The following is a 15,830-nucleotide window of genomic DNA, read 5'->3' as shown; positions in this document are numbered from 1 at the left end:
TTCTGTCTTTGTTTTATATCCAGCTTTAAAAAGCTGGGGAAATAAATGCTAGATTCTGCAATGCATAAGAAAGTGGTACAGTGGGATACAATTTTGCCTTCTTTAAAAGTTACTAATTTATAGTTTGGCATCCTAATAGTGACATATTTGAGTATAGGAAGCTTTATGTTGAGAAACTGGAGGAGGAATGCATCCAACAATCACAGCTGCCCTGGATTTCTGCATTGAAAAAATCACCTGAATGTTTATTATTTCATAAAGCCTGGTTGATTTGAGGGATGCTCTGAAATACTATCTTTAAAGACTAATATTTAAAATGTGATGCATTACAAGCCTTCTGTACTTGCAATTTTACAAGCCGGTTGCATTTTGGGGGGAAGGAGACATAACATTCTTGGTATAGTTTTTCTTTAACCAGTTCACTTTCGTATTTTATTTTCACATGTTACAGTTGAAGAGGTTGCTAATCAACAGTGCCGAGTGTCTCATAGCTGAGTTTAATAGCTATGAATATATTCAGTAATTTTGCAGAAGTTTTCTTCCAAAATTTCTTAAGGATCTTTGTAACTTCTGAGACTGAGCTAAGTGTAGTTACCTCACTACTTTAAACCTGTTTTTGTTTTGTTTGCTTTTATAAAGACCTTCCTTCACAAACTGGAACAGAGCAGGGCTAGGTGCTGACTGTAGCCTGCTACTGCATCTGCAGAGTAGAAACTTCTCCTTTTCAGGCACTTGTACTCATAAACCAAAAGCTGAAAAGTATGTGATTGCAAGAAAGAAACTGATCACATGCATTTGCATTCAGAGCTATAGAAGGGCTATCATGGGTGTGTTAAGTGAAAGACTCCTTTGAGTGTAGGACTTGATTGCCTAGTAGGGAGCAGTTTTTTCAGGTTGTTCCCCATATTTTGTTTGATCTCTGCAGTTTCAGTTCTTTATACTGTTGGGCACAATTCTTTGCTTTGTTTCTTTGTGAGATGTCAGTCATTTTAGTGGTGACTGTAAAATGGAAGACTCAGGTGCAACACTCATCTTTGACAACAATTTCACAAATGTGGTGCAGCCATCAAACATTTGCCATTATCCCTTGTAGCCTCTACCTTTCTTTCTTTGTATAGCTCCTCCCATCACCTTGTGCTACAATGCACACTTTAGGAAGGCTATATCCTTTTTCTTCACAGTAGAATATATTTTGCTCAATCTTGTTTTAAAAAATGAACCATCAAAAACCATCCCCATCCTGAGATCAAGCATTGAAATTTTCACCCAGGAAGAGATTGGTTTGAGAAAGTTACGAGCAATTAAAAAAGGAGGAAGTTATAGTGGACATTGAAATTCAACATTAAATAGAATGTATTACTAGGGTTGCCAGCTTTCTAATCGCAGAAAACCGAGCACCACTGCCCGGCCCTGCCCCCCACTCACTCCATCCCCCCTCCCACCCTCACTCGCTTTCCCCTGCCCTCACTCATTTTCACTGGGCTGGGGCGGGGCGTTGGGGTGTGGGAGGGGTGAGGGCTCCAGCTGGGGATGCAAGCTCTGGGGTGGAGCCAAAAATGAGGGATTCAGGCTGCAGAAGGGGGCTCCGGACTCGGGCAGGGAGTTGGGGTGTAAGAGGGGGTGAGGGCTATGGCTGGGGCTGCGGACTCAGGGGTGGGGCCGGTGATGAGGGGCTTGCGGTGCAGGAGGGGGCTCTGGGCTGAGGCCAAGGGGTTTGGAGTGCCGGAGCCGGCTCAGGGCTGGGGTAGACGGCTGGAGTGTGGGAGAGGGTGCAGGCTCCAACTGGGGATGTGGGCTCTGGGTGGGGCTGGGGATGAGGAGTTTGTGGTGCAGGAGAGGGCTCAGGGCTGGGACTGGGGGTTGGGGAGTGCGCTCTCGGAGGGAGTTAGGGTGCGGGAGGAGGTTCCGACCTGGGGGAGGGGGATTGGGGTGCAGGCTCCGGCCAGGCAGCGCTTACTTCAGGCAGCTCCCGGTCGTCGGTGCAGCGGGGCTAAGGCAGGCTCCATGCCTACCCTGGCTTCATGCTGCTCCCGGATGTGCCCGGCATGTCCCTGTTGCCCCTTGGCAAAGGGGCCGGGGGCCTCTGCGTGCTGCCCGCACCTGCAAGCACCGCCCCTGCAGCTCCCATTGGTTGCAGTTCCCGGCCAGTGGGAGCTGTGGTGCCAGCATTGGGGGCAGGGGTAGCGTGCGGACCTTCTCTGATCGTCCCTCCGCCTAGGGGCCGCAGGGACATACCGGGTGCTGCCAGGAGCAGCGCGGAGACAGGGGAGACAGGGAGCCTTCCTTAGCCCCCCTGCATCGCAGACCGGACTTTTGACCAGAGTCGCCAGGATCCCTTTTTGACTGGGCGTTCTGGTCGAAAACGGGACTCCTGGCAACTGTCTGAATTGCCAGCCCATGGTATAATACCCTCACTGAAAAAGGTCTTTTTTTATGGGTATGCATTTGTCCTCCAATATGCTGCACTTTTCTCTGGAGTGATCCAAGTATACACCATGTGATAGTTCTGAAATAACCAGTGTCGTCCTGTACGTGAGGTGTTATGTGCATTGGACTGAGCATTCTTTGGAGGGTATTTTGTACATTTTATTTGGCATCCGACATCTAGACTTTTCAATTTAAAGAACTAATGCAACAAACTGTGTCTTAATTACGTGGCATGAAGAGGCAATACAGTTAGTATGGATTCTTGCAATCTAAAACTTATCTTCTACAAGTTGAACCATACGTAGGTACAGTTGTCTGGCATATTGAGAGGCATATGTGTTCTAACAAATATAATTGCTGATATGTACAGGTTTTATAACCATAGGAGTGGCTTGGTATAGCTTCAGCCAGTTTAAAATAAAATGCTACATGTGGATACTCTTAATGCGTCTGTGCATATTTCAAATTTAGTAGGGGATGAGCCTGTAATTTGTTTTTCTTATTTGCTTGTCTTATTACATATGTAATTAGGCACATAGTTGCTGCTACTGCTGCACTTTTTCTTTTTAATAGCTTACTGTAGATTTTACATAACTTTTTTCTGGAACACTTGGTGTTGCACAGAGCTGCCTCAGCACAGCATTCTTTGCTGGAGCAGTAGAAAAGGGGATAGTCTTCAGGTCTGTCAATTTCTATAACTGGAGTGGAGGATGTGTTTATCAGTCAAGTAGTTGTATTGACTAAAAAGATGACAGTGGGTCTGATTTTGACCTCCTGATGCATCCATAATTCCCAGTGCACAAAGACTTCAGAAGAGGACTCAAAGGAGAAAAGAGAAGAGACATGGGAAATATGTTCAGTGTTAATTTCTTTCTCTAAAGATTAAGCAGAAGAAAATGAAAAACTGGAGAGTGACTTTATTAAAAAGTGACGTAGGCATTTGAGAGCCTTTACATGCTTAGTCACTTAGGTGCTTTTAGAAATGTTTCCCAAGAACTAGAAACATTACAAAAATAAACAAACAAATAGATACATCAAATAAAAGCCCTGATTTCAAAATTAAATGAAGCTATATATTTTCCCCATGTATGTTCTTTGCCAAAAAATATGTTACTAGAATATTTTTTAATATATTTGTATTCCAGGCTAAAAATGTTATGCTTAAAGATAAATATCTTCTTTTGGGGGATGTAGATCACCAGTGATTTTTTCTCCTAAGGTATTCCAGTGCCATGCTATTTTTCACACACCAGTAAGAAGAAGTGCACAGCAACTGCCATAAATCCTGGGAATCTTTCTCTTGGACCCGTATTTGATAGTTGAATGTGCTGCAAAGCACACTAGTGTGTGGGCCTAGCCATATTGGTATTGTTCATAGGTCCACAGCTTTGACAGGACTGACTTGAAAGTGCTCGATCATGGGTAAGCCTTTGGCTTCTCATTTATTCCATAGAAAGCAATGCTGAGGGAACAATATTTCAACATGACCCTGCCATAAGGCTCTGTAACCAAGCAATGTCAACAGTATGTAAGAATAATGGATTGTGTCTGCAACTGCGCTATGTGACCACCTCTTTTTTGGCATATGTCTGACCGTAATTCATAGATAGTTCACTGTGCGTTTTGAGTCTCTCATACAATAGGTGAAGCTGGCAGCGACACTTGTGGTCAAAGTTGCCCAACTTTCCATTATATGAATGTGTTTTGAGTAGTTTGTAACTTTGTAAAATTTTTAATTGCTCAGGCTGAAATTTTCCATTCCAGGCGCCTGACGTAAGCTGATCTTTTAACAGTTTAGCCATTTCAGAAAACGAGGCTTGGGGGAAAATACAGTTTTGCTAAGGTTAAATTTATAGCTTTGGAGCAGGCACTTGAAATTTGCAAGGTGTTCATGAAGGGGTTAGATGTCTTTTGCTGTCTCCATGAAAATCCACCCACATTTTTCATTTGCACATGTTCAGTAGAGTTTTGTTAGAGGCTGTCCTCCAGGTTCTGGCTGCTCAGTCTGCACTGAGCATACTTCAGATCAGAATTGCAGCAGCTGAATGGGCCTTTGTAATTTTCCTAGGGTTTCCAGGGGCTGCTGTGGTGCCAGGCACTGTAACTCAAGCAGGTTAGAGAGGGGATAGCAAAAGGGGAGCATGCTGGGGGGGATAGGAACAGAGAGGGGTCAGGCCAGAGGTAAGGGTGGGGAAAGGAACAGGTAGGACAAGGATAGAAGGCTACAGGCTGCAAGGAGAGGCATGCTAAGGGATGGGCAGAAATGTTTCTACCCACTAGAGAACACTCCCCTCCAGAACCTGGAACAGAATCCAGGATTCTGATGCTGGCTAGAAAACAGTCGAGAAATCTATTGGCAAATTTTCTCATCTTCCTCCTAGTGGCAGTTCTGGCAGCAATAGTAGGCTGTTATCCTCTACCAGTTTTCAGTTAGCTCAAGTGGTAGATAGGTATATGCTGTGGATCTGAGGGTTCCAGCTCTGCTGCTGACCCATATGGGGTCAGTATGATTCCATATCATGGAATTTTGCTTTTTCAGGTTTTTTTAACTGAGAAAACCATATACTAAACTGGTTACAAAGTAGCAGCCGTGTTAGTCTGTATCCGCAAAAAGAACAGGAGTACTTGTGGCACCTTAGAGACTAACAAATTTATTTCAGCATAAGCTTTCGTGGGCTACAGCTCACTTCTTCAGATGCATAGAGTGGAACACACAGACAGAAGATATTTATACATACAGAGAACATGAAAAGGTGGAAGTACGCATACCAATTGTAAGAGGCCAATCAATTGAGATGAGCTATCAGTAGCAGCAGAAGAAAAAACTTTGAAGTGATCTTTGAAGAATCTCCCGGAGAAAGCACAGGAACAGATCTGTACAGACACATGCCTAGAACCCCGACCAGGTGTATTCTATTTGCTACCCAAGATCCATAAACCTGTAAATCCTGGACGCCCCATCATCTCAAGCATTGGCACCTTAACAGCAGGATTGTCTGGCTATGTGGACTCTCTCCTCAGGCCCTACGCTACCAGCACTCCCAGCTATCTTCGAGACACCACTGACTTCCTGAGGAAACTACAATCCATTGGTGATCTTCCAGAAAACACCATCCTGGCCACTATGGATGTAGAATCCCTCTACACCAACATTCCACACAAAGGTGGACTACAAGCCATCAGGAATAGCATCCCCGATACCATCACAGCTAACCTGGTGACTGAACTTTGTGACTTTGTCCTCACCCACAACTATTTCACATTTGGGGACAATATATACCTTCCAATCAGCGGCACTGCTATGGGTACCCACATGGCCCCACAGTATGCCAACATCTTTATGGCTGACTTAGAACAACGCTTCCTTAGCTCTCGTTCCCTAATGCCCCTACTCTACTTGTGCTACATTGAAGATATCTTCATCATCTGGACCCATGTAAAAGAAGCCCTCGATGAATTCCATCATGATTTTAACAATTTCCATCCCACCATCAACCTCAGCCTAGACCAATACACACAAGCAGTCCATTTCCTAGACACTACTGTGCTAATAAGCGATGGTCACATAAACACCACCCTATACCAGAAACCCACTGACCGCTATACTTACCTACATGCCTCCAGCTTCCATCCAGGACACACCACACGATCCATTGTCTACAGCCAAGCTCTAAGATACAACCGCATTTGCTCCAATCCCTCAGACAGAGATAAACACCTACATGATCTCTATCAAGCATTCTTAAAACTACAATACCCTCCTGCTGAAGTGAAAAAACAGATTGACAGAGCCAGAAGAGTACCCAGAAGCCACCTACTACAGGACAGGCCCAACAAAGAAAATAACAGAACGCCACTAGCCGCCACCTTCAGCCCCCAACTGAAACCTCTCCAGCGCATCATCAAAGATCTACAACCTATCCTGAAAGATGATACCTCACTCTCACAGATCTTGGGAGACAGACCAGTCCTCGCTTACAGACAGCCTCTCAACCTTAAGCAAATACTCACCAGCAACCGCACACCATACAACAAAAACACTAACCCAGGAACCTATCCTTGCAACAAAGCCCGATGCCAGCTCTGTCCACATATCTATTCAAGTGACACCATCATAGGACCTAACCACGTCAGCCACACCATCAGGGGCTCGTTCACCTGCACATCTACCAACGTGATATATGCCATCATGTGCCAGCAATGCCCCTCTGCCATGTACATTGGCCAAACTGGACAGTCTCTACGCAAAAGAATAAATGGACACAAATCTGACATCAGGAATCATAACATTCAAAAACCAGTGGGAGAACACTTCAACCTCTCTAATCACTCAGTGACAGACTTGAAGGTGTCAGTTTTGCAACAAAAAAACTTCAAAAACAGACTCCAAAGAGAGACTACTGAACTCGAATTAATATGCAAATTTGACACAATTAACTTAGGCCTAAACAGAGACTGGGAATGGTTGGGTCATTACACTAATTGAAATTTTTTTCCCCCAGGTTAAGTTCTCCTCACACCTTCTATGGGTCATCTCGATTATCACTTCAAAGTTTTTTCTTCTGCTGCTACTGATAGCTCATCTCAATTGATTGGCCTCTTACAATTGGTATGCGTACTTCCACCTTTTCATGTTCTCTGTATGTATAAATATCTTCTGTCTGTGTGTTCCACTCTATGCATCTGAAGAAGTGAGCTGTAGCCCACGAAAGCTTATGCTGAAATAAATTTGTTAGTCTCTAAGGTGCCACAAGTACTCCTGTTCTATATACTAAACTGTCACCTGTCTGTGTGAATCATGATAGTCTTTAATTTCAGATCACATTTATGTTTTTCCAGGACCCATGCCCCATTCAGTATACATGATGGACTGGGCTCTGGGGATGAATCAGGTTTGCATATTGAGTGAGGCTGTTGTCTGTTAAAAAAAAATCAAAACAAAAACAAAACAACCCTTCCTCCCCAAAAAGCTCTGCCTCATTTGTTGCACAAGTGGAGTACCAGATGAGGCAGGGGACTGCAGGAAGAGAGAGGATGGTCTGTGGGTAAGGGAAGTTGAAATCTGTCTTGGAGAATTGGATTATATCCCTGTCTGTGTGTCAGAGTTTCTATCTGGTCATTTAAACCAAACTTTTCACAGATGATCTCATTTTCTGGATGGTCAGCTTGAGACATCTGAAGTCTGACTTGTGGAAGTGCTGAGCACTCACAACTGCAACTGAAGGTAGTCATAGTTGTGCTTTGAACATAGCATTTCTATTGTTCTTGATAAATACTGTAAAAAATCAGGTCCTGTGTTTCTCAAGTTGGGCACCCACAACTACCGGACAGTTTTGACAATTTTGGCCTTAATCTTTGTGACCTATTTCCCTGTCTCTAAAATGGGAATAATACCACTTACCTTACTGTTGTTGTGAAGATAAACTCATTACTTTTTGTGAAGCTCTTGCATACTGTGGCGATAAGCCTCCCAGAGAAGCCCTGGAGTACTATGTTCAGTGCAGGTATGAACGGTATGTGGTAAATGCAGCACATTAATGAGCAACTTTAAAAAAAATAATTATGGTTGTGTGTCCTATTTTGGTTATATAACTAACCATATAGCATGTGTGTGTGTGTGTATGTATACATACACACAAACACTAGAGCTGTCAAGCAATTAAAAAAATTAATTGTGATTAATCGTACTGTTAAACAATAATAGAATGCCATTTATTTAAATATTTGTGGATGTTCTCTACATTTTCAAATATACTGATTTCAATTACAACACAGAATACAAAGTATACAGTGCTCACTTTATATTTATTTTTATTACAAATATTTGCACTGTAAAAAAAAGAAATAGTATTTTTCAATTCACCTCATACAAGTACTGTGGTGCAGTCTCTTTATCATGAAAGTTGAACTTACAAATGTAGAATTATGTAAAAAAAAACTGCATTCAAAATAAAACAATCTAAAAGTTTAGAGCCTACAAGTCCACTCAGTCCTACTTCTTGTTCAGCCGATCGCTAAGACAAACATGTTTGTTTACATTAGCAGGAGATAATGCTGCCCGCTTCTTGTTTACACTGTCCCCTGAAAGTGAGAACAGGTTTTCTCATGTCACTGTTGTAGCCGGCGTTGCAAGATATTTACGTACCAGATGCACTAAAGATTCATATGTCCCTTGATGCTTCAACCACCATTCCAGAGGACATGCGTCCATGCTGATAATGGGTTCTGCTCAATAATAATCCAAAGCAGTGTGGACTGATGCATGTTCATTTTCATTATCTGAGTTAGATACCACCAACAGAAGGTTGATTTTCTTTTTGGGTGGTTTGGGTTCTGTAGTTTCCACACTGGAATGTTGCTCCTTTAAGATTTCTGAAAGCATGCTCCACACCTCGTCCCTCTCAGATTTTGGGAGGCGCTTCAGATTCTTAAACCTTGGGTCGAATGCTGTAGCTATCTTTAGAAAGCTCACATTGGTACCTTCTTTGCATTTTGTGAAATCTGCAGTGAAAGTGTTCTTAAAATGAACAATATGTGCTGGGTCATCATCTGAGACTGCTATAACATGAAATATATGGCAGGATGCGGGTAAAACAGAGCAGGGGACATACAATTCTCCCCCCAAGGAGTTCAGTCACAAATTTAATTAATACATTTTTTTAATGAGCGTCATCAGCATGGAAGCATGTCCTCTGGAATGGTGGCCGAAGCATGAAGGGTGTATGAATTTTTAGCATATCTGGCACGTAAATACCTTGCAATGCCTGCTACAAAAGTACCATGCAAATGCCTGTTTTCACTTTCAGGTGACATTTTAAACAAGAAGTGGGCAGCATTATCTCCTGTAACTTGTTTGTTTTAGCGATTGGCTGAACAAGAAGTGGGACTGAATGGACTTGTAGGTTCTGAAGCTTTACATTGTTTTGGAGTGCAATTATGTAACAAAAAAAATCTACATTTGTAAGTTACACTTTCACGATAAAGAAATTGCACTGCAGTACTTGTATGAGGTGAATTGAAAAATACTATTTCTTTTGTTTATCATTTTTACAGTGCAAATATTTGTAATAAATAATGTACACTGATTTCAGTTACAACACACAATACAATATATATGAAAATGTAGAAAAACATCCAGAATATTTAATAAATTTCAATTAGTATTCTATTGTTTAACAGTGTAATTAAAATGGCAATTAATCGCGATTAATTTTTTAAATCCCGGTTAATTTTTTTGAGTTAATCGCGTGAGTTAACTGCGATTAATCGACAGCCCTAATACACACACACACACACACACACACACACACACACACACACAGAGTAGGCTGTGAAGGGTGCTATATGTTACATTTCTGATTTTTTAAAAAATCATGAGTGTTTACCATTCTTTAATGCTGTTGGAATTTTTAGCAAAGAAATTAGAATTTGTTATTGTAACTTCACATGTACAAAAGAAGACCCATGTGTATCAGCATGTCTTAGTTGGTAGCACTTATCTCTGGACCTTATCCTCATAAGCCCACGTCCTACACCAGAACTTGTGCTGTTATAACTATCGATGATGCAGTTCTGAAATGGAGCAAGGTGCTAAGTGCAGTCCTTGAATTTAAATATGAAAATTAGCTCTCTGCTTCCCATGTTTAATGATGATCCAAATGGAAGTTCAAGATTCTATGGCACTTTTCAAAAAAAGAATAAGGATCTTAGTCCTATGTTACCTGTCAGTGAAAAACTAAATGTTCAAGACTACCGTATAAATCAGCCCTTGCTGACCTTACAATCGGTACTACAGTATGTTTGCTGACAGTTACTGAACTAGCACACTCTAGGTCATGTTGTGGAGCACTTTGAGATCGCTTCAACATGAATTGCACTAGATAAAACTAAATTCCTTTCTCTCGTAAAAATGCCATTTGAATCATAGACCGTCTATGTACCAACGCTCAGCTGAGCAAAACCACAGCAGAGAGGTGAAAGTATTCTGTATGATAGTGAATGCTGTAATTGCATTTGGAATAATATTTGAAGAAAGGGGAGAATAAATCTTTATCAAGCTCAGAAATACGAACCATTTTCTTTTTTGAAATGTATAGTCTGATGGGATTTCAGGTCTAACAGGTCAGGATAATGGTTGATGGAAATCGGTTATGCCATCTTGAACTTGGGTGATGGAAACTTTGAATTTAAAAATAAAAAGATTTAAAGTCTATTTTTTTCCTGTAAATGTTGTTCGGAGCAGAGAAATTTCTGCTATAATAAGTCCTATGTTATGGATCAGATGGTTTTAATCAACCTTGCAGAAATAGAAATTCAGGAGTAGTCTTTATTAACATCACCTTTTTGCTCTCTTATTGCCTACTCAGTTAATCTGTAGGGACCATTGTAAGATGATGCACTGGCAAGTGGGGATTTGGTTTCAAATCTGTGATTGTCTGTAGAAAGAAGGCAGTGCCTCTTGGAAATGGGATGAACTGTCAATCAATAACAACTCCAATGTCCAGTCAGAAAAAGTTACGTTCTGCCTTCTGGGCAAAGAAGATTCATGCTGAAAAGAGGCAGGAGGATATGCAAGAGGAAAAATATATCTATCATAATTATATAGCTCCCATGACCATAGTATCTGAGTGTCTCACAGTCTTTAATGTATTAACCTAACAATATCCTTGTGAGATAGGGAATGCTCTATCCCCATTTTACAGATGGGGAGCTGAGAGACTGAATGACGTGCCCAAGGTCACGTAGGAAGGAAGTCTGTGGCGGAGAGAGTTTAATGTGGGTTTCCCAAGGGCCAGGTTAACTCCCAAACTATTGGACCATCATTCCTTTTTGAATAAAATAAATCCTTCCTGAAGGTGCAGGTTTGATTTGGACTCCACATTCAAATTTTGACATGATTAGGTTCTGCCTGTCTTGGACGGACACCAACCGTGACAGATGGCAAGTGTGTCATTTCTCTGAAGGATGGTACCCAACAAGTGAATCGAACAAAACAAAACGTGAAAAATGTCTTCCATGGAGCTCTGTGCTAAGAGGAAACAGTACATACACAAGCAGCTCATTTTGAAAAGAACTAACCTACGCTTTTAGGAAATGGCTTTCTGCAGGGTGTAGGAGTCTTAAAGCTTTTTGCTGATGTTGTTGCCTATAGGTAAATATTACGTATTGCTTGCTGGGGAGAATTTGGTTCAAATCCCTGGCGTCCGTGTCCTAGAAACAGACCTCAAATGTGCTCAAGTACTAGAGTGGGTATGCTATAATAGTTGGAAAATGAAAATACATATATGAGTAAATTCATCAGTTGCAAAAAAAAAAAAATTGCATATCTGTTTAGCTGCTTGAATGGGCTGGAAAAAAACCTGATTTGCAAAAGATATATTAGACTGTTGACGAAGGATGTTGTTGAGTAAACTATTAATAAATATTCAACCTGCTCTATACATATGCCACTTGGATGGATAAGTAGCTTTAACATTCTTTTAATGGTTTAAACTTTTCTCTAGAATAATTATAAAACTAATTTTATACCTGTGGTTTTAATTTATAGGTACATCGAAACCCTGAAGGAAAACAAACCGAAAATTGTTTGGGATGAACAAATAGCTGAACACTATTTGGAATACAAAAAGTGAGTGGCAGTCATTTACTTACTGCTCTGTGAATATTCTTGGGCCTGAGTCCCATAGACACTGAATTACTACTTCTATAATATGTGACTGAATTCAGCATACTGAGGCTAGGTCTACACTGAGGGGGGATCAATTTAAGATACGCAAATTCAGCTACGCGAATAGCGTAGCTGAATTAGACGTATCCGAGCTGACTTACCCCGCTGTGAGGACGGCGGCAAATCGACTGCCGCGGCTCCCCCGTCGACGGCACTTACTCCTGCCTGCGCTGGTGGAGTACGCACGTTGATTCGGGGATCGATTGTCGCGTCCCAACGAGACGCGATAATTTGATCCCCGAGAGATCGATTTCTACCCGCCGATCCAGGCGGGTAGTGAAGACAAGCCCTGGGAGTCTGCAGTTTGTCAGCTATGGTAACCATGAATAGGAACATAAAAGAGTGTTTCAGGGGACAGAAATAAGCCAGGGCAGGGTGAATGAAGTAACAAATGTAGCTAAAACAAACTTTAACACTTAAGTCTGGTGGATCAGATCTTCAGAAGTATTTTGGGTATGCAGAGCATCCCTACCTAAGTTATCTGTCAAGGCTCATTTAAACAAAAGTCTGAGATGCAACCTCTGAGCTGGTGAGTGGTTTGCCATAAGTCTGAATATATATAATATATATGAGCAACACTTTTAGGAATAACAGAGCCTGGCAGATTCAGCCTTAGTGTTACTCGGACGTAGCAGAAATTGACTGTGCCCAGCAAAGAGCAATAAAAATGAGGAGCCATAAAGGGACTTGGAGAGACTAAAAAGACCAGGACAACTGCCTTAAAAAGAGCATCAAGAGGTATACAAAATAACAAAAGTTGTAGAGGACAAATAAGGCTATTTTCCTTTGTCATCATACAAGAATAAATAAGTGCTTGATACTAGAAGAAAACCGTTTTAAACAGATAAAAGGAATAATAGCAACATCTTGCTAAACCCCAATTTGTTAACCTTGTAAGAGACCATCAGTTGCATGTGTTCTCCTCTCTTTTTGGCAAAGATTCTATAACCAAAGTGTCATTACTTTTATAAAATTCTATCAGTATATTTTCTAATATATTATAACTTATATAAGATGCACTAATCCAAATAAATTAATGAAGTAAATTTTGTGATGCATTGTCCTTGCATTAAAAAAGCATCATAATTCTTCAGTGAACAATTGATTTTTTTCCCCCATGAAACTTCTTGGGTGAAACATTTTTAAAATGCTCCCTTTTTTTAAATGTGGCTCTGTCAGTTTGACATTTTTTTTTTTAGCTAAATCACCAGGGTTGCCACAAACTTCTCTCACATTCTTAGACTTATGATACTTTTCAAATTTGCTTATAACTGTGAGGAATTATTCCCCATATTTTTCATAACTCAAATCAGCTGCTCAAGGAAAAGCTGACAGAATTGTTGAGATTCATCGGCTAATTCAGCTCTCAGGTATTGCTTTCCTGGCTCAGTAGCCTTCCTTGTGTATTTCCTTGCTTGGTTTCTGACTACATACACCCCTTACCAGAATTTAATCCATTCGTCAGCACTTCTTCCTCACTATCATCCATGCCCTGTCCCAGCCTCTCCGCAACTGTGCAGCCATACTGGAGTGTTAAGGGTTTTTTTACCTTATTTAAGGAAGCTTATAAAATTGTTCCCTCTTGAGGAATTTTGATATAACATTAATTAATAACATATATATGTGGATTTGTGTTGCTCAAGTAAATACATAATCTTCTGCATTTATTTGTTATACTTTTTCTGAAAAGGGCACCATGCAGGAGGTTTAACGATATTTAACTGTTCAATGACTAGTTTTTGATTTTTTTCTGTAACTCTGTAAGAGAAGGCCTCTGATCTATCATCTCTCATTTTGAATTCTTTGGTATGCTGTTTTGAAATTACTTTGTATATGTCAAACAATTACATTTTTCTTTGTATTGCATAAAAATCAGTAAACAATGATCCGTGTTTACAACTTCTCTGTGCAAAGTCCAACTGAAGACTGAGAGCTTGTCTACACAAAAACTAGCTTGTGGCATGCTGGGGTGTGAATCTGCTGTGTGTGGACCCTGTTGATGGGTAGTAACAGGTCATTAATGTGCTTTGAGCTAGCCCCATTTCAGAGAGATCTAGATGGAAGTGCATTAACAAACTGGGGGATCCACACTGGAGGTTAGTCTGCAGCAAGCTAGCGTGGGATATATTAACACCCCAGCATGCCTCTAACTAATTGTTTGTATAGAAGTCCTTTTTTTTTTTGAGGTATTGTTGGCACCTGAAGATGAAGGCTTGCTCTCAAAAGGCAAATCCGAGATCCTGTACTTGAATGGTTGGCTCAATGGCATTATTTAACTCAGTACAGCCATGCTTCCAGGACAGCCTCTGGCAAATCAAACCTGGGTGAAGGGAAATATAGTCAACCCTACATAACCTAACTTTGGAACCTGTTCTTTGAACATTCTTATCTGTGAGCCTTTTGGAAGAGAGAATCAATCAGAGAGTACACTGGGCCTGAAAATCCTCCTCCTCCTGACTTGCTGCCACCTGCCTGATTGACAACTGTGAGGATCATCCTGTCTGCACTGGGTTAGCCAAGCTACAGGAAAGAATTAGCATCTTCCCATCCCCACTTCCCCTTTACAGAGGTTTAGCTAGGGTGAATGTTAATATGATCTGGAGCAGAAAATATGCTTCACTAGTGAAGTATGTCACCTGGGAATATATTGCATGTCTTCAGTTGCTAAGGCTATGTCTACACTACCGCGGAAAGTTGACCTATGCTACACAACTCCAGCTACATGAATAACGTAGCTGGAGTCAACGTACCTTAGGTTGAGTTACTGTGGGCTCTACTCCACGGGGGGTCGATGGGAGAAACTCTCCCATCAACTTACCTTACTCTTCTCATCAAGGGTAGAGTACAGGGGTCAACTGTAGAGTGATCTGCTGTTGATTTGGCGGGTCTCCACTAGACCCGCTAAATCGACCGCTGGTGGATCAATCTCAGAGCGTCGATCCCAGCTGTAGTGTAGACATAGCCTAAGAAGAGACCAACCTACATACAAAGACACTGAAATACTGTATCAAATCATAAATCTTTAAACAGTGCACATATCCCGAAGACCGTTTGTGTAACAAGCAAAGAATCAAAGGTTACTTCTGCAAATTATTATACAAAGTTCCCTTCCTCAGACTGGCTTTCTATTTTCATATTAACTCTTGGGTGCCAATAATACTGTGTTATCTCAGTTTTCTTCTTGTGCTTTGCAGAAGTAAAGGAGGAAAGCATGTTGTCTTCTACCCAACATTAAAGGTACGTCTATGTCCCTTCTTCAGATGAAAAGGGGATAAGAGAAAGAGAGGGAAGATGGTGGATACTGCTTTGCCTCCTTGTATTTTTGAGGGAATCCTTTGTTTTTGTACAAGAGGCCACCCTGTCACTAGATTCTCCCACGTCAACTTAGGGCTTCTCCATGTGGAGAGTTAGTGCCCAGCAAGCTGAGTGTAAATCTACAGTCCACTAGCCTGCCGCGCACTGAGTCACTGTTGTGGATCCTGCTACTACGCACTAAAAGTTCCCCAGAGTGCTTTGACCTCTACTGCTATTTTAAACAGAGAGAAATGTAGGTCAAAGTGCAGTAGGGAGCTTTTAGTTCACAGTATCGGGCTCCACACACCGCCAATTAGTGCACGCGGCAGACTAGTGCGCTATAGATTTACACCCAGCTTGCTGTGCAGTAAGTCTATATGTG

At 41.4% G+C, this 15,830-nt stretch overlaps 1 protein-coding gene across 1 annotated transcript in view; it reads left to right on the top strand.

Moving 5' to 3' along the window:
* Window positions 1-15,830, top strand: part of CHID1 (chitinase domain containing 1) — a 277,865-nt gene that overhangs the window by 260,196 nt on the left and 1,839 nt on the right. Inside the window, exons 11-12 of the mRNA XM_026653911.1 lie at window positions 11,975-12,055; window positions 15,349-15,391. Coding sequence (XP_026509696.1) covers window positions 11,975-12,055; window positions 15,349-15,391 — 124 coding nt within the window. The remainder of the gene's footprint in view (window positions 1-11,974; window positions 12,056-15,348; window positions 15,392-15,830) is intronic.

This window comes from Terrapene carolina, unplaced genomic scaffold (genome assembly GCF_002925995.2).
Source record: "Terrapene carolina triunguis isolate 2854851 unplaced genomic scaffold, T_m_triunguis-2.0 Scaffold171, whole genome shotgun sequence".
Classification (NCBI taxonomy): Eukaryota; Metazoa; Chordata; order Testudines; family Emydidae; genus Terrapene; species Terrapene triunguis.
The sequence above is the reverse complement of the archived record's forward strand: the minus strand, read 5'-3'. Positions and strand labels throughout refer to the sequence as shown.